The sequence below is a fragment of the Macrobrachium nipponense genome, chromosome 5 (genome assembly GCF_015104395.2).
Source record: "Macrobrachium nipponense isolate FS-2020 chromosome 5, ASM1510439v2, whole genome shotgun sequence".
Taxonomy (NCBI): Eukaryota; Metazoa; Arthropoda; class Malacostraca; order Decapoda; family Palaemonidae; genus Macrobrachium; species Macrobrachium nipponense.
Window position 1 is genome coordinate 58,623,129 of NC_061107.1, and position 24,462 is coordinate 58,647,590.

At 44.1% G+C, this 24,462-nt stretch overlaps 2 protein-coding genes across 2 annotated transcripts in view; one reads left to right on the forward strand and one right to left on the reverse strand.

Annotated features, from left to right (window-relative positions):
* Positions 1-13,171, forward strand: part of LOC135215358 (protein D2-like) — a 340,036-nt gene extending 326,865 nt beyond the window's left edge. The window contains exons 2-6 of the mRNA XM_064249918.1: positions 40-192; positions 775-858; positions 2,151-2,243; positions 10,277-10,337; positions 12,735-13,171. Of these exons, the coding sequence (XP_064105988.1) occupies positions 52-192; positions 775-858; positions 2,151-2,243; positions 10,277-10,337; positions 12,735-12,922 (567 nt within the window). The 5' untranslated portion in view covers positions 40-51 and the 3' untranslated portion in view covers positions 12,923-13,171. The remainder of the gene's footprint in view (positions 1-39; positions 193-774; positions 859-2,150; positions 2,244-10,276; positions 10,338-12,734) is intronic.
* LOC135215359 (uncharacterized) overlaps positions 1-24,462 on the reverse strand; it is a 519,194-nt gene that overhangs the window by 170,496 nt on the left and 324,236 nt on the right. The window lies entirely within an intron of this gene.

Consider the following 24,462-nt stretch of genomic DNA (forward strand, 5'->3'; position numbering starts at 1 on the left):
TATACCATATTGTTTATTGGAAATTTTTTGTTTCTTTGCAGATTCTGGATAATGTTACAAATCATGTTAAATTTTGCTCCAAGAATTGCTATTCTTTTCATGGCTATCAGTGTTGCGCTTGGAGCAACATGTAATGCCAAATTAACATGGAATTGTGGTGAACTCCATACTTTTACTTCAAAGTTTTCAGGTGTAAGTGTTTACTGTTGTGAATTATTTCATAATGGACCATTTTCCTGCAGTATTTTGAACTACAGTCTCCCAAATACCCTGTGAGCAAGTACAGATGCCAATAGTTCCTGGATCACACAAGTTTTTTTTTTATTAATTTTATCGGATTTCCAACTGGCTGGAAGATTATCCTAATATTAAGACCTCAGGTTTGTTGGTTATGAATAATACAAATCTTTAAAAATTAGTCATTTTTTATCATTTTTATAATTGAAAAATCTACATAAGAAGGGTCTTTTTGTCTTCTTAGTTCATGATGATGTGTATTGTATACTGCAGGTCTCATATGAAATTGAAAGTTTCCTATTTTAGCAGAAAATACTGAATAGGGTATTTCTCTGACAACAAATTTGTATAGATGAAACTGAAGAATGCCAGGACCTCCCCATGGTGCATAAAGATCTATTGTCAGTACAGGACTATTTAACCATTCTCGTGTGGGATAAAACATCAGATTGTAAAAGGATAGGTGAATAATAGATGTATTATATAATGCTATTAATTCACAGGCAACAACAAAATATTATTTTTTATTTTTTGCAGGGAGACGTCAGTGATTGTGGAACGTTTTATCCGAAATCAAAATTTGAAGTTCTCTTCCGAATTGATTATGAATTGTATGATGAGGTAAAGTCAGTAATTTTAGTTATGTGGCACTTTCTCTGGGATTTGTTATTCATCTAGAAGATATTTTTTGGTCCAGGTCTTGGTCTTAGTGCCCATTTTGATGATTGTCTGGGCATTTCTGAAGATCATCATCCTTTATTATTAGTCTTTTCTTTTTACTCCAGATGCTATGTATATTCCTCAATTGCTTCCTTACTTGTAGTACAATTTTCAAACTCATTCCACATATGAATTTTGGCATGCTATAATCACACATTTTGAGAAATCCTCTTCTTTTCTTTGTAAGGGCTCAAGTCTCTGCTGCATAAACTGTAAAACCTCAGGGTTTAAACATTCATAAAATTTTTCTTAACCATCAATGTATGGCTTTCACTAAGTGAAAATCCCTAGCACAAATTTTATTTGATTGCTCTATTTAATAAAATACTCCATGAATAAAATAAAACATCAATTTCAAGAGTAGAAGTTAGCAGTATAATGAAAAATTTTATTACTTTTTTTAAAAATCACAAAATTGAGAAAAGAGAAGTTCTATGTATGCAATGTAATAGTATGATAAATTGCCTTTCCAATTTTATGAAATAAATTTTTTATTGTCAGTAATATAATGCTAGTATAAATAACTATGAATTCATATAAAGTTTGTAGCTATATATTGTACAGTACATAGTTTTATCCAGTTGCCTTTATTGTATCAACATGACTATACAGACACCGACCTAATTAAGAACATTCAACTTACAAACATTCAGATATAAACAAATGGGATTGCAAATCAAAATGTGTCCAGGACCACTCCCCTTTGCCACCTGTAAGCTCAGATTTTGTTTTACACCCTTATTCTGTACATATAGTACTGTATGTACAGAGTACTGTTGTGTTTTAGGATGAAAAAATGTACAGTACTGTATTGATTTTATATCATACGTACTGTACTTTGATAGGCATGAGGAGTATAGTAACAAACTTGCAACCATTCTACGTACAAACAGTTGACCAGAACGTAACTCGTTTGTAAGTAGGGTGGTGTCTGTATATCAGGGTAAGTGTAGAGTAGGTTTTATATCAGCTATTCCTGTTTGCAGTTAGACTTGAAAAATTATTTTGTTTCTCTTTTGTCTTGTGCTCTTACCTATAACACTGATCTAGCATATTTCTGGCAACTAAGGTTCTAGTTTGTTAAGTAATGAGAATGTGTAAAACAGATTTGTATGTTGGGAATATGTATTTAAGAATTATAATGCTCAATTCCAAGAATTATAATGCATTTTTTTTCAATTTCAATTCCGCAGACAAAAAGATACACTATGATCATGGTTGACCCAGATGCACCAGGATCTGAGGCTGGCAAAGGATGGCTTCATTTGATCAAAGCTGGTATTCAAGTAAGTCTTTTGAATTAGATTATGATTTTAATCTTGCTATATGTTTGGAAACCTGGATACCAAAATATAATACAGTTATATAATGAATTTTCAGGAAGTAATTTCAATTGTGTAACATGTTCCTGGTCGGGGCACCAAAAAATTATATTCAGTATTCCAGGATATGATTTCTATGTAACATGTTCCTGGTCTGAAGAGCAGGAAATTATATAATACGTACATAGATGTTCAAGATGTGATTTCATTCACATGGGCATCCCTGGTCTGGGCACCAACTATATTATAGTAGTATAGTGAATTTCCAAAACATAATTTAAATCATGTATAACATGTCCCTGTTTGTATTTGCTCACATTCTATTATTAAAGGTTTGTATTTTGTATTGTGGGGTGATTCTGAAGGAAAACACCAATGATAAGGTACTGAATATATTAAAAAAAATGAGTGTGAGTTAATGGAAATATTTTCAATATTCATCAACTAAGCAAGGTACTAACCTTTGGTCTTCCAGGCATTCCCATATTCGTTCTCCTTGATATTCAGTGAGGATCTTAGAAAAACTTGGTTTGTTGTTGTAGAATATCAGCAGAAGAGCCCAGGCATGCACATATTTGTTCTCCTTGATATTCATTGAGGATCTTTAAAAACTTTGTTTCATACATTCAACTTCCCTGGCAGATATATACTTAGCTATAGACTCCGTCGTCCCCAACAGAAATTCAAATTTCGCGGCACACACTACAGGTAGGTCAGGTGATCTACCGGCCTGCCGCTGCGTGGCAGGAATAGGAACCATTACTGTTCTAGAACCAGATTTTCTCTGTTGCCGGGGCTGGGAACATCGTTTGCTAGTTCCTCCTGACTTTGACTTTCGAATTTCATCGCCGTTGATCTTCTAGACTGATATTTTGGTGACGTATTGGATCTCTGGCCTGGCATACGCTTTTGTGGACTGTTTTTGATTTTGGATTTGGATTTTTCTCAGAATGTCTGATACTTTGTTTTCGTTCAGAGTGTGTGTGAATGAAAGTTGTCATGTGAGACTACCGAGAACTTCGGTAGATCCTCACACTACTTGTAAGGATTGTAGAGGGAATGAATGCTCACAATTGAATATATGCGAAGAATGCAAGAATTTAAATGAGGAGGAATGGAAGATACTTGATTCTTATTTAAGAAAATTGGAAAGGGATAGGGCTAGAAAAGCCTCTTCCAAGAGTTTGAGTAGGTCGGTCTCTAACGAGCCAGTTAGTAGTCGCTTGCCTATCTCCTAATCCAAAAGTTTCCTCCCATACAGCTTTATCTTCTCAATTGTCCGACTCTGCAAGTTCAACATCGGAAATTGCAAATCTGAAAGCTTCACTTTTGGAGATGGAGCGTAAGTTAAAGGATTTGGAAGGTAAGCATAGTGAAAGTGTTCCCAGTGAAGTGGAGGGTGCGTCTGATCGGCTCTGTCTCACTCCCAGGTCTAGACCTCTTCCAAGCTCCCAAGCCCAGAGGAGAAGGAATGTTGAAAGCCGCAGGGAGGTTTCAGAGAATCCCCACCGGTCAGGCGTCCCCTCAGCAGATTCTGTAGTTGCGTCCCAGACTGCCAAGGATAGTCATTGGAAAGACATCCTAAAACAGTTCTTTTCTTCGTCCGATTCTTCTTCAAAGAAAGGATGGAGTTCGGACAGACTGTCGAGACCTTCTAAGAGACCTTGGAGGTCGCCAGTTTTCGACTCCAGCCCAGAAGAATATCCTCCGGAAAAGAAGAGAAAGGAGGTATTTTCAACAGATGCTCCTTCTCCTACATCGGAATTGGAAAGAGAAGACGCAGCTACGAAGATCTTGGAACAGATGCAAAAGCAGATATCTTCCTTAGTAGGAGTTTTGAAGAAGGATCCTCCCAGAAGAAAGGATAGATTCCTTCCAGTAAAAAGATCCCGTCCTATGGAAGTCTCTGAGAGCTCGGACGAGGCGCCTGCCAGGAGTCTGGCGCCAGTCAGGAGCCAGGCTCCTGTCAGGCGCCAGCCAGGCGCCAGGTTCCTGTCAGGCGCAGGCTCCTGTCAGGCGCAAAGCGCCTACTAGGCGAGAGGATTTTGATGAAAAGCGCCTTAGGCGCCTGAAACAAGGCGCAAAGCGCCTGAGGCGCCTGAAACGAGGCGCAAAGCGCCTGATGCTAGGCGTAAAGCACCAGAGCCTCCTTCCAAGTGCCTGGCGCCTGAGCCTCCTTCCAGGCGCCTGGCGCCTGAGCCTCATTTCAGGCGCCTGGCGCCTGAAGCACCTACCAGCCATCAAGTGTCAACCAGGTGCAAGGCCCCAACGAAGCTACAGGAGCCAGGCTTCAGGCGCTATGAATCAGGAGCTTCATCGGGAATGGAGTTAGAGGCGGACCGAGAGGCTCCTCTTTGGGAATTTTCGCAGGATCAGTTTTCGCCTGACAGGGTCTCTAGATGTCGCACAGGCGGCCGTAGCCCCTGTCAGGATAGGCCTGATTCTGCGAAAGTTGAAAGACATTCGAGGCCTTCTCCTGATAGGGACGGGAGTTGTCGCACAGGCGGCCGTCGCCCTTGTCAGGAGGGTCTTAGTGTAACTAAAGGCAAAGGGCAATATCGGCCTTCACCTGGCAGGGACTCAAGATGTTGCACAGGCGGCTGTAGCCCTTGTCAGGTTGGAGTTGGTGTTGCTAGGAGCCCTTCACCTTTCCTAGAGAGGAGTCCCCCTCCGGTTGCGCACTCTTCTCCAAATATCACTCCTCATGACATAGAAGATGTCTCGGACTCGGAAGAAAATAAGGGGGCAGGTCTTTCGGACTATAAGACCTTGACAGCCCTCTTATTGAAAGAATTCGGGGAGTCTCTGAGCCCTGCTGCCCCTCCTTCTCCTCGGTCTTTATTTTCGAGTACGAAGACTGCAAAGTCTTCCTCTTTTTTTGAAGATGCAGCCTACCATCTCAATGAAGAGGGCTTTGCAGTCTTTCGGAAATTGGCTTAAAACCAGGGAGGAGGCGGGGAAGACTGTGTTTACCTGTCCCCCTTCCAGACTATCGGGAAGAAGAGGGATTTGATACAACACGGGCAAATCAATGGACTTACTCTTCCCTCCTCTGCTGAAGCGGACCTCTCAACCTTGGTGGACTCGGCAAGAAGACACTCTCTTCCATCAGCCAAAACGAACTGGACCATGTCGGAAATGGACCATCTCCTCAAGGGAGTATTCCATGTCTTGGAAGTTTTTAACTTCCTAGACTGGTCCCTTGGGGCTTTGGCCAAGAAGACTCAAGACCCTGATTTCTTGGAACCAGTAGTCCTGCATAGTGTGCTCGCCTGCATGGACAAGGCAGTGCAAGATGGATCTGCGGAAGTGGCATCCCTTTTCGGGGCAGGAATACTGAAGAAGAGGGCTGTCTTTAGTTCATTCTTAACTAAAGCAGTCTCTCCAGTCCAGAGGGCGGCTCTCTTATACGCCCCTCTGTCTAAACAGTTGTTTCCTTCTCAATTAGTGAGGGGTATTTCCCACACTCTTACTGAGAAGGCAACACAAGATTTGCTTGTGCAATCGGCAAAGAAGCCAAGACCAGCCGTTCCTGTCACGAAGAGGGAGCCAAGAAGTGCCCAACAGCCCTTTCGAGGGAGCTCTTCAAGCCGAGCCCCTAGGAAGAGAGGAGGGGAAAAAAAGAGGAAGGTCTTCCGTTAGAGTCCCGAGGAAGAATCCAAAATGATATTCCAGTCCTCCAAGCACCAGTAGGGGCCAGGCTTCTGAAATTTTCAGAAGCATGGGCCTCGAGGAAAGCAGATTCTTGGTCCCTAGAAGTCCTCAAGAAAGGATACCTCATCCCCTTCAGGGACAGACCTCCATTGACGACGACACCGAGGGAGCTGTCAGCGAGGTACAAAGATCCTGTAAAAAGAGGTGCCCTGTTCGGGTTAGTACAGCAAATGTTGGAGAAGGAGGCCATCGAGACAGTACAGGATCCTCACTCCCGGGGCTTTTACAATCGCCTCTTCTTAGTGCTAAAAGCCTCGGGAGGGTGGAGGCCGGTCCTGGACGTGGGTGCATTGAACCGCTTCGTGGAGAAGACAAAGTTCTCCATGGAGACTTCCAACTTGATCCTTGCTGCTCCGCGTCCAGGAGATTGGATGGTCTCCCTCGACCTTCAGGACGCTTACTTTCACGTCCCCCTGCATCCTTCATCGAGAAAATATCGATTCATGGTGCAGGGAAGGATTTATCAATTCAGGGCTTTGTGCTTCGGCCTCTCGACAGCTCCTCAGGTGTTTACGGCGTTGATGAGGAACGTAGCAAGATGGCTACATCTGAAGGGGGTGAGAATATCGCTTTACTTGGACGACTGGCTCGTAAGAGCTCAGTCAAGACAACAGTGTTTGGAGGACTTGGAGATAACTCTGGAACTAGTCAGATCTCTCGGATTGCTCATGAACCTTGGGAAGTCTCAGACGATCCCCAGCCAGGACATTGTCTATCTGGGGATTCGGATGGATTCTCGGGGTTTTCGAGCATATCCATCCCAAGAAAGAATTACGAGAGGATTGGAAAAGATCTCAGCCTTCCTAGAGAAAGAACGAAGCTCAGCGAGGGAATGGCTCAGTCTTCTGGGCACCCTTTCGTCGCTAGAGCAGTTAGTTTCTCTGGGGAGGTTGCACATGAGACCCTTGCAGTTCCACCTAAGGAGAAGTTGGAACAGAAAGGCAGGAGAACTGACAGATTCCTTTCCCATAGAGGAAAACATCAAGAACCACTTATGATGGTGGTTAGAACCTCTAAAAAAGAACGAGGGAGTGTCCTTGTCTCTGCAGAACCCTCACCTAGTGTTGTTCTCTGACGCCTCGGAAACGGGATGGGGAGCAACACTAGGGACGAAGGAAGTGTCAGGCAGCTGGACGAAAGAACAGACGACCTGGCATATAAATGCAAAAGAGCTCATAGCCATTCATTTGGCTCCGAGACATTTCGAGGACGAAGTCAGAGGCGTGGTGGTCCAGGTCAACTCGGACAACACCACGGCTCTGGCATATATAAGAAAGCAGGAGGGGGGACACTCTTTCTCCCTTTACGAGTTGGCAAGGGATCTATTGGTCTGGACGGAGGAACGAAAGATAGTGCTCCTGACGAGATTTGTTCAAGGAGGGAGAAATATAAGGACAGACAGATTGAGCAGGAAGAACCAGGTCCTTCCAACAGAATGGACCCTTCATTCAGAAGTCTGCCAGCAACTATGGTCTCTTTGGGGGAAGCCTCAAGTAGACCTGTTTGCAACGTTCCTCTCCAGAAGGATGGAGAACTTCTGCTCGTTGGGGGAGGATCCCAGAGCCCTGTCAGTCAATGCCATGCTCATGAATTGGACGGGCATAGACGCATATGCTTTTCCCCCATTCAAGATACTGGGGGAAGTGATAAGGAAGTTCGTGTCCTCGGAAGGAATGAGGATGACGTTAATCGCTCCCTATTGGCCCGCTCGAGAATGGTTCACAGAGGTACAGGAATGGACGGTGGACTTCCCCAGATCTCTTCCCAAAAGGACAGATCTGCTCAAACAACCCCACTTCAAGAGGTATCACAAAAACATCCACGCTCTCGCCCTGACTGCCTTTTGACCATCGAAAGATTGGTCAGAGCGAGAGGCTTTTCTCGCAAAGCTGCGAAAGCAATTGCGAGAGCAAGAAGATCCTCTACCGTGCGGATATACCAATCGAAGTGGGAAGTTTTCCGTAGATGGTGCAAGGTGAAGAAGCTGTCCTCCTCCGATACCTATGTGACCGAAATTGCTGATTCCCTTCTATATTTGCGGGAAGAATCTCAATTAGCAGTGTCCACTATAAAGGGTTAAAAGAGCATGTTATCTGCTGTGTTCAGGAACAGGGGCCTGAACATAGAGAATAACAAAGACCTTCATGATTTGATTCGATCATTTGAGACGACTAAATCAAGGACTTCACTTACCCCTAGTTGGAACCTAGATGTGGTTCTCAGATACCTCACATCAGAGAAGTTCGAGCCTCCTGATAAAGCATCCTCCAGAGACATTACAAGAAAGTGTATTTTTCTGATAGCTCTCGCTACTGCAAACAGAGTAAGCGAATTGCAAGCTCTAGACTCGAGAGTGGGCTTTAAGGGAGAGACTGCAGTGGTATCTTTCAGACCTTTGTTTTTAGCGAAAAATGAAAATCCCTCAAGACCTTGGCCCAGAAGCTTTGAAGTAAAACGGCTTTCTTAATTGGTGGGAAATGAAATTGAAATATCATTATGTCCCGTTAAAGCATTGAAATTTTACCTGCGGAAGAAGAAATGTAATAACTGAAGCGCACATGAAGTGTAAAAGTGATTCATTTACGACATTAAGAGTTAAAGCGCACGAGGTACATGCAGTTGCTACATCGTTATCATTCAATAAGAACATGTCGATGAAAAACATCTTAGCAGCCACGTATTGGAGGTGCAACTCTGTGTTTGCCTCCCATTACTTAAAGGATGTAAGGGTAACATACGAGAAATGCTTCTCTCTGGGTCCGTATGTATTAGCGAATACAGTGCTGGGTAAAGGAGATAAGACTGATCCTTAATTTTGTCTTTATATTTTGTATAGTTTTGATTTCGAAATAGTTTGGTGTTGAGTTTTTAAGGTTGTTTGAAAGGTGGTTGGGGATAACTCCTTTCAATCGTAAGTACTAATCGACGGTTAGGATCGGGTGATCGGGATCAGTGTTGTACTCCTTTGTGTTATGCCATTAGGCATAGGTATATTGTCGTGTAAGTGGATAGGACCCCAGTGACAATTGCCATCAGGTTCTGTCGAGTAAGTGGATAAGACCCCATCGACAGTCCTCACAAGAGCTCTCAGCCATAGGTCACACCCTCGCTGAGGCTCTTGAGGCGAAGCAGACCTCTAAGCAGTAGCTATTAAATCTTCCGCCAAAACAGGTAGGAACCAGGGTATTGTTAATTTTATTACCTACAACGTATGTTGTTTACCTGTCTAATCAGTAATTAGCTGTCTCTTACCCTCCGCCAAAGGTGCCAATCAGCTAAGTATATATCTGACAGGGAAGTTGAATGTATGAAAATGATATTGTTATTGTACAATAAAGTTTCATACATACTTACCTGGCAGATATATACTTAGCTATAGACTCCGTCGTCCCCGACAGAAATTCAAATTTCACGGCACATGCTACAGGTAGGTCAGGTGATCTACCGGCCTGCCGCTGGGTGGCAGGAATAGGAACCATTACCGTTCTAGAACCAGATTTTCTCTTCCACCTGTCTCCTGAGGGGAGGCTGGGTGGGCCATTTAATCGTATATATCTGCCAGGTAAGTATGTATGAAACTTTATTGTACAATAACAATATCATTTTTGTTGTTGTAGAATAACAGCAGAACAGCTCAAGAGCATTCACCTCTCCCCTGGTAGCAGTAAAGCATAAGCAAAATAAAAGGTTGATTATGTATTAAGAAAAAGTCTCTTGTGCTTGAAGCTCTGAAACCCCAACTCCCAACCCCTGCATTAGAACACGCATCTGGTCTGTACGTCTGGTTTGTAGATGTGAAAGTTTGGCAAATAAGAAAAGGGCTTACCCTTCTCATGGAAGTTGACACGAGATTTTACAGTACAGCATTCAAATTCTTTAAACCCTTAACAGTGATATAGTTTATGTCGATTTTATTCTTCAGAATTTTTTCACATTTTAGGCATGCAAACTTCATTAATAAGGGTTTGCTGCTTTATGTTTGTGTATGGTTGTACTATGTCATTATGTAATGAAAACTGCATATGTGAAATTAGTTACTGTAGTTTTCTTTCATGATTGTTCAAGTAATTGTCTTGTGACTCATGGATATGATATCAGTAAACTGTAATTCATTTTGCAGATTTTTCCAAGTTAAACTTTTTATAACTCATAGTACAAGTAAATCATGCTGCTCCTTGGTTTTGAATAAATTTTTAAATAGTATTGTTGTCATTTTCATTTTTTTTTTTTTTTTTTTTTTTTTTTTTTTTTTTTTACACAACTATATTACTGTCTTCCTACAGGGAAGAGATTTGGCACCTGGTTTGCCAGTAAATGAAAATTACTCCAGCACTGATGTGACTCGTAAGTATAGTTTTAGTACGTATGTATTATACGTTTTTTTTTTTTACCTTTGATTACTTCAGAAACTTTTGAAACTTTTGTGTTGTTTAAGAGTGTGCTGTGTGGTTATTTTTGTCACAAAAATAAAAATCAGGTTAGAATTCTTTTAAAAAATATAGCTGCTAATAGTTTCTGCTAACTAAACTTTAATATATTAAACAAATTGTAAATATCACTACTTTTCATGGATATGCTGTTTTCTACCAAAGTCTCACTCATATTTTCTCTTGTTTTAGTAAAAATAATTGAACCTTTTCTGTTTCCTGCTTGATTTTCTCATGCTTAATCAATCATTCACAGATTAAATGGTATTGAGGGCTCACTATATTTATTTGCGCTGGCTATAAGTACAGTAGTACCTTGACATACGAAAGGCTCAACTTACGAAAAACTCGAGATACGAAAGCAAATACGAAAAATTTTACAGCTCTACATACAAAAAGTTTTCAAGATACGAAAGGTTGTTGCTGTAAAGTCCCGAGATTCGCCCGGACCACCCCTTAAGATCCTGCTCTCCTATTGGTCAGCAACTACCCCTTGTGCTTTAAGTATTCTATTGGTAAAAGGATGCTGTAAGTTGAAAAACTTATTCATGCAATACATTTAATAAAAAAAAAATTAGGTAAAGATAGAATAAAGAATAGAAATGAATGGTTATTATACTGTTTGGTAGTTTCAGTAGTTGAAGAGAGAGAATGAAAATTTATGGCTTACTGTGTACTAGGAAAAGTGATTGCTTGGTGATCGTTCGATACTCGTAAGTGCTGGATGTAAACAGAAGTTTGAAAGCTTTTTTTTTTTTTTTTTTTTTTTTTTTGTTTTTTTTTTTTTTTTTTTTTTTTACTATAGTTAATGGTTACTTAATAATTATTTGAAATGAGTACATGCAATACATTTAATAAAAAATTGTGAATTAGATATCATAAAATATAAAATAAATCAGACTGCTATCATTGAAGCCAAGAAATACGTATTTTTTAGAATTCTTCTTCTGTTTTAATATCACGTTGCGTATGTGTTTCATTATAGCTGTCAGTAACTCGGTATCTCCATTAGGTAAAGATAGAATAAAGAATAGAAATGAATGGTTATTATACTGTTTGGTAGTTTCTTTAGTTGAAGAGAGATACTAATGAAAATTTATGGCTTACTGTGTCCTAGGAAAAGTGATTGCTTGGCGTTCGTTCGGTACTCGTAAGAGCTGAATGTAGACAATCGATTGGAAGTTTTTTTTGTGTGTGTGTGTGTGTGTGTGTGTGTGTGTATTATAGTTAATGATTAATTAATAATTATTTGAAATGAGTACATACTGATTATTTATACATTTTATTGGCATATTCTAAGCTTTTAGCTTCTTAAGTTTAGATGTCAGAATCATAGACTAGGCTACAGTAGCAACCGCTAACATAGGCTAGGCTTATTGCTAAGGGACATATGGTAAAGTCCTAATATATGCAGTAAAAATGGGGTTGAACATTACATGCAGTTGAATATTACTCAAGTATGTACAGTATTTTGCCTTTTTGGAGTCATATTTCTTCCGTCGGATCGGCGTCGTAACCCTAGAACATGTGTTGTAGGCCTGGAAATATAATTTACTGGGGTGTTTTTGGAGGGCTTGGAACGGATTAGCCATTTTACATGTAAAATGTGGTCCAAGATACGAAAACCTCATGATACGAAGGGCGCCTCGGAACGGATTAATTTCGTATCTCGAGGTACTACTGTAGTACTAAATATGATTCCAATTACATAAATGATTATCGTACACATGATTGCAGTTGCATATTCAAATAGTTAATCCAGCACTGATATGACTTGAGATCAAATACAAGAATACATAGTTGATATTTTCCTTCCTTGCTCGGGCCATTTCTAAAGCAGAAACCAATCCTAAATGAAAAATTTGTGTGTGTATCTGTCTGTATATTCATTAGTTGCTTGTGCGTTTTGTAACTAGGGAATGCTGATGTAATTGTGTGATAAATATGACTAAGTTGCTATTTTATCTAATTTGTTCCTTCTGATTATGTATTGTTTATAGTAGGGGATGTTTTTAATTTTACTATATTATAAAGCTTGCTCGTTTCATAATTATTTAGTATTTGGGGAGTTATTACCAAAGGGCATGTGTTGCTCAACTCCAGATGGATATGTATCAGTGTTATTGATTTTTTTAAGATCACCAACAGTGTTATTAACATTTCTCATTTTACTAGGATAAGTTTAGCAGTGGCAGATTTCATATGTGCTGTATAAAAAGTTTACATTGCCCCATTCACCGAGTAATTAATGTTAATCCAGGCAAGAGATAGAGATAACAAAGATGATTGAAGCTAAATGGTTAAACATTTTCAGCTTATGGAAAGCCTACTCCTCCCAAAAACACTGGTGTACATCGGTATTTCATCTTCTTGTATGAGGAGCAAGGAGGAAGTCCAAGTGAGGAAATCAGTCAGCGGCGAAACTTTGACATTCAGGAGTATGCTACCCTTCATAATCTCTGTGGTCCTGTTGCAATGAGTATGTTTACTACTGAGTTTTAATGTACCTGTAATTACCACAGGTAAATCTTCAAATATTTATTGCAGTTTTGCACTTTGCAGAATAATAATTTTGTTATTCAAAGGGATAATGAATTTAATAAATATGGAAATCTCATGGATATATTGTATTGTACTCCAATTCATATTCTATAATGCCAGTAAGAGTTTTTAATTTTTTATTTTCATTTAAGTACGTATATGTATTATATAAACTGTTAACTAATATTATTAAACTATATTACTACAAAATTTTTATTTGAACCTATACTGCACATAAGATATTTGTAAGCATTTTTATCTAATAGTTATCCTCCTACCTGAAAATGTCTTGTAAGAATTCTACTTAAGCATATATTTTTCTCACGATGTTGGTGAAGCATCTTCAGTGCTAAATATTACATAAAGTAAAAAGTTGCTTAGGAATGAAAATTTGATCAATGAATCAAGAATACAAAAGTACTGAACTAAGCCCCTGACTAAATTTGTATGAAAAATAAAAAATAATAAAATTTTAATATCAAAAGAATTGGCCAAATGATAATTAGCATGTGTGTCCATACTGGCTAAAAGGAAGTGCTCTCCCAGTTCATAGGAACTGGTGTATTCAATCAGCAAATGCTTAGCCATCAAGAAGACCAGACCCCCAGGGAGCAGTGCCTCAGTTCACCTCGTGCAGTTCACCATAAACATTACTTATGGTTCCTTGGGGCATCCCTTCCTCCCCTAGTTGCAACTTCTTCAATTCCTTTTACTATACCTTCTTTCATAATCTCTTCCATCTTACTTCCAGGATTTTTTGTTGGAGGGGTCCCAACAGTCAAGACAATTTTGGATTTGTTCTGATACGTAAAACAAACCTTTTGGTCCTTTAACAATAGGAATATGCTTTCGGCATAGCTAGAATTACAGCCGTCGAATCTTGAACAAGGTGGTTAGGCAGTAACTACCGTGGGGCAGGCTAGCCTGCCCGGATGTAAACAGTCCACTTTACTTCGGCTGTCTTCCGAGGAAGACATGTTTGTGAGCTCTGGGTGACTGGTCGTTAATCTTTTTTCCCGGTGGGATCCTTTTGGTTTATTTTTTGTATTTGAATAATTATGCATATACGGTGTTTGATATTAATACTAAACAAAGGTTTGTCCTTGGTTTTTCAATTAATATACAAACCCACTTTTTGTGATAGCCTTTGTAACCGCCCCTCTACTTGTGTTAAGAGCCGGCGGCTAAGGCATGCCAACATATTTACATTCTTTCGGCCTTTAACACTGGCTTAGACCTGCATGAGGACGAGATATGTATTTATCATGAGGATGAGACATGTACTCATCCGGAAATTACACTTACGCTTGGGAATTACCAAGGGAACTTCCAAGGTTTGTCCGTGTTTTGTTATGGTAATTTCTCTTCTCCTTCCTTTCACTTACTATCGAAAGAAGGTAGAAGGATGGGCGTGCGGTGCTGATGTTTGGGGATCTCCTCTCACTTCGGAGGGTGGCACCCTTGGATGTGTGAGGAGTATCCTCATTACTTTTAATATTTTTTTCCTTATTTTAAAGACTAGTGGTGATTGTGTTTGCAGCAGTATTGGTTAGATGCTCTTCGTGTTGGTTATGCTAACCTTGGAATGGTACCTAAGACTCGTAGCATATTGCGTACTGATCCTCAAGTGTGTGTACTGATCCCCTGCCGGTAATCATTTTGATTACCACTACTACCCGGGAGTTATGTCACTGGACGAAGCTGTCGCACTGCCCTGTGAAGTTATCTACTCCTGATGGTAGAAGTCTGGCAGAAGGAGAAACCGAAGAGGAAGAGAGCTCGCCAAGTGTCGTCATCCTCCTCTTCGAGATCTTCATATCTTCATGCCTCCCCCCCTTCAACTTTTAGGCTTTGCCGTAAGAGAAGGTGGTCTCCCCCCCTAAGAAGTCTCGTCACGGGACTTCTAAGGGTCTGTCTCGCTCCGGTGAGACAGGTGGGTCTTCTGCTGGTCCTCCTGTTCCTTCGGGAACGGGGCCCGTCTCTCCTTCCTTGGGGAGGAAGCAGACGGGGACCATGGAGATACCGGCCACCGCTGGTATCTCCTCTCCCGGTTCTGAAGGTTCCACCTCCGGACCGGAAACCGTCTCGGCCGCCTGCTTGCGAGCATTACCGAGTGTACAGTCACCTACGAGTGACCGTGCAGCCAGGGTCCAGACTGTGGAGTTCGCTCCCCGTGTCAGGGCCCAGGCACAGAGCGGAAGTTGGCAGGAGTCGCTCGGGTGACTCCCGCCAGACCGGCGATTGCTCTCGCAGCAATCGTCCGGTGCCCAGGGTTGACGTGACGTTCCCGTGGGTCCGTGCACACAGAGACCGGTGAAGGCAGGCCATCCAGCCCTCTTTTAATTAATCCTTTTCTTTTAGAGACAGCCCCACCCAGACGACGGTCGCGTTCGCTCGACCTACCAGTCTCAGGGATGGCAGACGCTTCACCTGCCAGGTAGGAGTTCGTAGCCCTCCTCGAGGAAGCATTCTCTCCACTGCTACTCCCGCAGGTCCCTCCGGACAGGTGCAATTGGGCCATGTTGCTTCGGCAACTGCCCCAACTCCGTCCTGAATGGAGGACCTGTTGGTTGTCCTGAGGAACTGGCAAAGAGGAAGTCTAGGAAGAAGAGGAAGGTGTCGCCGTCGTCTTCTGCCGCCTCTTCCCCTTCGACTTCTGAGGCCCCCCAGCCAAAGAAGACCTCTAAGGGTCTGTCCCACTCCGATGGGACAGTTGGGGCTTTCGCTGGTCCTCCTGTTCCTTTGGGAACGGGGCCCGTCTCTCCTTCTGCAAGGAAGATGATGACGGGGACCGGAGGGGTACTGGCTAACACCGGTACCTCCTCTCCTGGCGCCAGAGGTTCCGCCCCTATGCCAGGTACCATCTCGGCCTCTCGTTCGCGAGAGGTACCGAGTGTACGGTCACCTGCGGGTGACTGTGCAGCCAAGACCCAGGCAACTGAGTTCGCTCGGCGCCAGGATCCAGGCACAGAGCGGAAGACTGGTGGGAGTCGCCCAGGTGACTCCCACCAGGCCAGCAATCGCTCTCGTGGCGAGTTGCCAGTACCCAGGGTTGACGCGACGGTCCCAGACTAGCCGCGGGCTGAGGCGAGGAAGCAGTCCCCTGGACCAGCCGAGGTGACGCGCCATGAGGACAGGCCTCGCTCACCCCGCGACAGTGGACTCTTCTGGTCCCCTGACCGCCGCTCCCACTGAGACTGGGCGGAGAGGGGGACCAGCAGCAGCTCTTCTGACGCTCGGGACTGTCGCCGTGGTTCTCAGTCCAGCCGCTTGACCAGGCCTGCAGATCGATCGCCAACGCAGGTTGGCGAGGGGCGCTCTCCTCGCACTCCCACCGTGATAGCGGACTCTGCCGGTCCCCTGACTGCTGCTCCCTTTGGGACCGGACAGATAGGGGAACCAGCAGCAGCTCTTCTGACGCTCGGGACTGTTGCCACTGCTCTTGGTCTAGCCGCTCGACCAGTGCAGCCCGATCGCCAGCAGCTCTCCTCAAGAGACTGATGCTCTGTTCTTGGTCCAGCATTTCTCTGCAAGAAGACCGCTGGTCCAGACCGGCAGCTCGATCGTCACTGTGGTTGATGATCGCCTACAGTCCTCCCAGCCTACTGGTTCTGCTGGTAGGCAGGGGAGGAGCTCTCGTAACAGCTTCCCTGACATAAGAGACCGACGCTCCATTCCTTGGTCCAGCGTTTCTTCGCAAGAAGCCGCTAGTCCAGACCTGCAGCTCGATCGCCACCGTGGGTTGGTGATCGCCTGCAGTCCTCCCAGCCTACTGGTTCTGCTAGTAGGCAGGGTAGGAGCATCAGGTCTCCCTCACCTGTCCCTTCAACCTCCTCAGGCTACACCGGGAGGAACGAGGCGAACAGGAGTGACCATGAGGAATGCACTTCTTACGGTCCGGCCACGAGCCTGGTTCGGTCTTGGGACCAACAGATCCTCGCTCAAGTGGTTGGAGGAGATCGTGGGGGGCTGGCGAGGATGAATGACGCTTCCCAGACTCTCGGAGGGACCATCACCGCTGTTCACGTGACCGTCTGTCTGGACCACGCACTCAGAGACCAGGGTGGGCTCCCCCTTCGGTCCTCTTGAGAGGTTTCGACCTCGACGAGGACTGGGACGCGTCGGAGGACAGTATCGGGTCTCTCCTGTCAGGTGCTTGCTCAGCCCCACCCAGATGACGGTAACGGTGGCGGCAGACATTTAGCTTACAGTACAAGTTCGTAACCCTCCTCGGGAAAACGTTTTCTCCTGACAGTAACGTTTTCCTAGACTCTGAGCGGCCATCACCGCACAGTGATGGCTGCTCGTACTCGCTTCTCCGACTGCTAGTTCCGCTGGGAAGGCGAGCGAGTATCCAATCTTCCTCCCCCATTCCCTCCCTCCCTATGGCTGCAAAGAGAAGGAGAGGGATCCTGCAGAGCGTTCTCTGTAGGATTCCACGTTGGGGACTGCGTTCCTGGGGGGACCTTCTGGTCCTACCGGATGTAAGTCCCCCGTCATTGAGGAAGGATCTTGCCCCATCCTCAATTTCTACGGGAATCGGGAGGACCACCACCCGATGATCGTCTGACGAATTCGGTGGGGGTTTTGTCGAGTGCTTAGAGTTCTTTGGAATTTCTAGCACTCTCCGAGTGTTTTGGTCTTCTACGATCTGCAAACACTTGGGCGAAACCACAGTCCAGAGTGGGTGAGACAAGAATCTCTGATAATTGTTACTACGATAGTAATCAGGAATCTTGCCAAATGCCCGAATTCCTGGAATTTCTAGCATTCGAGAGAAGCACTGCTGCTGAAGGAAGAATATCTCGGGAAGGGCTCAGCCTGGATGGACCTGACGGTCCGTCGCCTCGGTAGGCGGCCAACCCCGGGATAGAGAAGAATGGGTGGGAACATCCAGTTTGGCTTGAACTATCGTCTTCGGTATCCTGTTATCACCATAGAAGTCTTCCTTCAGGGAAAACTTCTCCTTCACTCTTGTTCCTTGATTGGAAGAGAATTTAGGATGGAGGTCTATGTACAGGAACCTACAAATATACTATGTATATTGCCCTCGCGACATGCTTCTGTTATCAGTTGAATTGTCCGAGGTGTAGGCACACACTGTAGTTAACTCTACAGGTTTTGATCGAGACGAATAGTATCTTCTTAATTGAACTGCAACTCGGGACTGCCCTGCAAACCTCCCAGGAGTTACCAGTTTCGATTTTGAGATACTTATGGTATTGTTACAACACCACCTCGGCGTTTGCATTCACCAAAATCCGTTTCGATTAAATGCAAATGCTCGAGCATATTTTTTTGCGCTCGATGCTTCTAGCCGAATGGATTACCTGGCAACTCAGGATGACGAGTGAGCGAGAGCTAGCGGTGTATTGGGCTGCCTGCCGCAGCCCAGTACCAGCTGACTTTCCGAGATAGCACGGTTGGATTGTGTCTCTCCTCTACAATAATTGACTACTGAACCGAATCTCTGCCTGGCAATTACAGACTTAGGTCTCTGGTTGGCTGGAATTCTTGCATACGTGAATGACCATCTCTACTGAATCGCCTTGGACATTGCAAGAATTTTCAGAGAGATATCTCAATAGACTCACTATCATCTTTCTGTTTACCGCACAGTAACAGAAGTCTATAGCCTAGTCTCCCGCTGCATCGCACCTGCCGCTGCGGTAATGCAGAATTATTTCTTCAGACATCTGAGTTTGTCTTCTAAATATATCCCATATTCGTAGGTGTGCAATTGTTTATTGTTCACCCTGAATTGTAGATGTATAACAGAAGACATCGCCTGTTCCCCGCCCTGCTAGTTCTACTTCCAAGTATATAGATGTCCTCCCTGGATAACCTGGGAAGATGATGATGATTCAGCCCATGAGAAGCGGTTCTTCAGGCAGTACATCCCTGTGTTTTTCATAACTGAAAAGCGCTCTGCTTTCATTGCAACTCCGACTTCTCACCAAACAGCAATGAAGTAGCGGTTTAGCGTTTTCAGTCCTTTGTAAATCACAGGGATTAAGCAGTCTTCGCGGGTTGGTGTCATCAGCGGGACTTTCTAAGTTCAGAATCTTGAGTTACTTCTCTCGATTCAGCTGTGAAGATGTAGGTCTGCATTCACCTACCACCTTCGTCTTCAACAGCACAGTGTTGTTTCTCCTTAGCTGAGATTCAACTACTATGAGAACTTCTGTCTTGCCATCAGGGACCTCGGTCTCTAGAAGGCAATTGACTTTCGCCTGTTGGGCACATGCCTTGAGAGAATCATCATCTCGCCTTCTGGCATCGGTGGCAACAGATAGACGATTTGTATGGTCTCTCGGGCATAACCCTTCAAAAGGCGAGGGTCACATGACTACGCCTCGGGTGCTTGGACAGCTTGCCTCACACAACCGAACGCAGTCAGTCGGCAGCTATCGAAGTGTCCAAGACCGTCACGAGCTACGCTGTGGACTTAGTATCAGTTGTACCAGATCAATCATTACTTCGTCCTACTAGCGTGTTCCGGTACCCATAACCATCGACACTCACCATGGAGTGTCGGTGTCCTATCCACCGTGGATACGAAGAGACTTCGCCGCAGTGGGGTACGAGACCGTGAGAGACTTCGCTGCAGTGGGATACAAGACCGCGAGACACTTCGCTGCAGACGGATAGACCAGTGTGGGTACTGGACATCACTCCGTAGAATATGTCGGACAGGAAGATGGATAGGTCATCGCGACCATATCCTTCTTTCCCTCCGGGACTGCCCACAGGTCCTTGGAACCTCATTTCCCTGGACCAGTGGTGGATGCTTGCAAGATGTGTTTGCTTACCCAACTCCTTGACATGACAAGTTGCATCTCGTCCATGGTGTGCAGTTGTAGAGGTAAAAAGGATGCGAGAGTGACTGGCTCTCCCCCTTCCACGCCTCGTCTCCATTCCTCTCCTTCGGGTTGAGGATAGGACTCGAACTCACACTGGCTGGTCAGACGATTGATGCGGTAAGCCTATAGATAAGCATCCTTTTTATGTTTCTTATCAGAATCATAGAAGCAATCCCGCTCCTTCCTCTAGCAAGGGGAGGAAGGAGACTGACAATAATGCAAAGCCTTCCCAGAACTTTGCATTAATGTCTCCGACGCCAATATTCTTCACAGCCCTTTTTTGGATGAGTCACAATCCCTCACTCATTTTTAAAAGGCCCAGAAGTCTGACTCTTGATCACGCAGCTCCTATACTCTGATCAAGTTGTCAGAGGCAGCAGGGCACTCCTCCTCACTCTTACGACCAGGAGTAGCCTAGGTGCGCAGAACTCCAGTCAGTTCTAGAGGCTCACTCAGATTCCTCCCACCAATCAGTGAGTCTTCCTATTGTTAAAGGACCGAAAGGTTTGTATTACGTATCGGAACAGATATCAATTTGTCGAAAATTGTATTTTTCCTAACTATACAAACCTGAGGTCCTTTAACAAATATGCCCACCTTATGCCACCCCTCAATCTGAACCAGGGCCGAAAGGCAAAGTGGAGTGTTTACATCCGGGCAGGCTAGCACGGTAGTTACTGCCTAACCACCTTGTTCAATATTCAACAGCCGTAATTCCAGCTACGCCGAAAGTATATTCCTATTGTTAAAGGACCTCAGGTTTGTATAGTTAGGAAAAATACAATTTTCAACAAATTGTTATTTTGCACATTTTTTATAACTACACACACACACACACACACACACCACACACACATATATATATATATATATATATATATATATATATATATATATACTATATATATATAATATATATATATATATATATATATATATATATATATATATATGTATGTATATGTATATATATGTGCATATATATATATATATATATATATATATACTATATATATATATATATATATATATATAATATATATATATATATATATATATATATATAATATATATATAATATATATATATATATATATATATATATATATATATAATATATATATATATATATATTTATGTGTGTGTGTGTGTGTGTGTGTGTGTGTGTATAACTGAATCATGAAAGTTTGGAACATGATAAATCCATAAATAAAGGTATAAACCACGAAGGAAATATAAATAATGGAGTTTCTGCAAGATCTTTCGACTGAATGTCCTTTACTCTGCTGAGTAAAGGACGTTCAGTCAAAAAAACTCCGTTGTTTATTTTTCCTTCGTGGCTTATACCTTTATATAATATATATAGTTATATATATTCATCACATCAGTAAAACCATAAATATAGAGGAAGAGGTGTCCAATCAGACGACAGTCATGTACACGCGTTTTATTATCGAGAAAAGTTTCATGTTGTCACCAACACATCATCAGTCTGCAATTGAAATTCAACATTAAAATAAACTTAGAAATTACAATAAAAATTAAATAAACTTAAAAATTAAAATATACCCAGAACGTTAAAATAAGGAATGAGAAGAAGACTACCTATTCATAAAGAAGGAAAGAGCTGTGACTAAAAACGGTAAGGTCTGCATACAACGTAAACCTCACGCTAGAGAGAGAGGAGATGACGAGGTGTTGGAGTTTAAACTAGGTGAAAGGTTCTTAAATAAACTGACTCAAGGGTAGTTAGATGGGTAGTTTGCTTTGTGGTGCCAATTATAGAAAAATGTTTCTTTTTGATAGTAACCTTACAACTCTTAGCATGTATTCTTATATTAGAGAACTCGGGATTAGAGATTCTGGACCCAGTTCTGTAACTTAATCCCAAATGGCTGTAATAACGGACTTGTAACAGTCTCCATGAAGAACCCCAAGACATCTTGGGCATTCAAATTTATATATGATATTGGACTTCATGAAATCCTGTAATTTGTCCTTGTAATTAAAAAACCCTCCAATTTTTTGTGGATTCATGGGAATAAGATTAAGTTTTAAAAAACCAAATTCCTTTTCAATAATATTTCTAAATTTTACACGTAAACTGTCTGAATGAATAAATGGGATGGGTGCATACATATAAACCATTCCAGAGGACTTATAAAGAACTCCCCAAGAACCTCTGAACGTCTCACGGGACGCCATGAGTGTCGTTAACGGTCATTCTCTCTCAGATTAAAAAGAGCGTCACCTCCCCCAACATCCCCCAAAAAGTTCGTTGGGCATTAGCGTCCCTTACATGGACACTTATTGGCCAATAGACCTAAGGACAGGTGCCAGATCCAATCATGGCCTAGAAGGAATATATCGGGGGGGGGGTTTGTGGGGTATTGGAGGAGAGAGGAAACCAAGCCGTCCCCTTGAAAATGGCAGTTAGCCGTCGGTCAAGAGTTGGGAAGACGTCCTACCCCTCGTTGCCTCTGCCGGTTTCCTCGTTCGGTCTAAACCTCGCCGGTACTGTAGATATTAAGTTCATTTCACTCGGGCCCTTGTGTAAATTCATTAGAATATAAGACCGGTGTTAAATTAATCACCGAGCGTTTGATTTCTGCATGACCCACAGTAACTTAAGAGACCCACGCGACCCAGGTCGGGGTCATAATTTTGGTATCAGGTGTGGGGTGCGCTGCGAAGCGCTAATTAACGTTAAATATAGCGATCTGTAGGGTGCCAATAGTGTGTGTCGTAATACAGTACAATACGCTAATTGATCAGTCGTTAGCCTGCTGGGGTCATTGTGGTTGTGCCAACTTGATAATTAACCGCGAAACTGAAAAACAGTGAGGTATACAATGGTGTATAATACACAGAGCACGGGGGCCCACATGTCTGACAGCGATGACGGGAGCGTGAGAGACGCTAGAGCGGTAGAAATTAGCCCGGTAAGGAGCGAGGTAAATCAAGAAATAGACGAGCAATATGCACTTTTTAAAGCGTTCATGGAATGGAGACAGCGTGGGGGCGGGAACCGGACGAACGTGAGTCGGAAGTTCCAACCCGCAATAGCGAACTAAATAGCACTACGTCTGCGGGAAACCGTAACAGTGGGAATGGAATGCTCGTTCCCGCTCAGACGGAGGTTGCAATGCCACCTCCGGCACGGGCTGTTGTAGCGCCTGCCAGTGTAGTGACGAAACTTCCTGTTCCGATACTGCCCATTCCCGAGTTCGACAATTCCAGATCCAAGGAGGGCTTCTTGTCGATCGAAGCCTTCGTTGAAAGCTTGGAAAATGCTACCGTGGGCTGGACCGATGCTCAGAGGGTTGCGCAGGCCACCGCAAAGATGATCGGGGCCGTGGCCCAGGAAATTATGTCTCGAAGGTGTGATGCGACGAGTTGGAAAGCTTACAAAAGCTTCCTTTTTCGGACTTTTGCCCTGGACGTAGATGAAAGAAGAGAAATGTGGGCGCGCTATTATCCGGAAATCCAGGTGGGGGAGACCATCGCCAAGTTTGTCACCTGGATTTCGAGGCAGTATGACAGTGGAGACGGAACGGTCGGAGGAGAACAGAGAGAACTTCTTTCGACAGATGCTGATAAGGACTCTCCCCAACTCCATAGCTGCGTTCCTGTCGGGACGCATGGAGCCCTTGAAGATGTTGATTCCCCAGGCACAAATAGCGCTGGATAAAGAAGTGCCTCAAAAAGCGGAGGGGATGACGCTGTCCTACCCCCCACCCATCGTCGCCGCCACCAAACCTTCCGCACCCAGAAAGCGCGCTCTACCCACCCCACCCAGCTCCAGAGGTGGCCCCGGTGCCAAGCGACAGAGGGTAACAACGGGAAGGGGGAGCGTGGATATGACCAGGGGGCTCTGCTGGCAGTGCGGGAGAAGGGGGTCACTTGCGCGCCCAGTGCCCCTCCTTCGGTCAGTGGGGATGTTATGGGTGCGGGGCAGAGGATCACCTGGTCAGCCAGTGTACAAAAAACGGCTCCGCACCAAATCGCGGGCCCCCTCCCATAAGAGGAACGGGAAGGCCGCGTGGAAGGGGAGGAGGGCGAGTGCCAACAAACCATCCACCTCCGGCACTTCAAGGGCTAGTGGCAGCTATGACCAGAGGAACGACAGAGGGCCCGGTCGGAGCGATGCCACCTCCAGCCAGCAAGTAAGAAGGGACCTACCCCCACCCCGTGGTGCTCCCACTGGCCCCGGGGTGAGTGCTTCTGTAGGAGAGGCTGGACGGCCGTCTCCCTCCGCCCCTCCCTCTCACGAGGGTGGAGATGGAGCCGTACCTATTCTAGAAGTGGGAATAGACTCGGAAAACCACAACGCATTATTAGATAGTGGGGCATGTGTATCTTTGATCGAGGAACACTTAGTGACGGGCGCCATTTCGGCATCGAAAGGGTATCTAACGTTGCACAGTGTCAGTGGGCATACCATCGTGTTGCAGAGAACAGTGCAACAAGCTATCTCCCTCGGTGGACGAGTGTTCACTCACAAATTCTATGTGGTCCTTACCACCCACTTATCTGGCGTTCCCATTATACTGGGAATCGGGTTCGTGAGCGAGCACTGAGTGCTTCTCCTTGGGGTAGGGGGAGGAGAGGTGAGAGTGGCGGTGCCAGTAGGAGAGG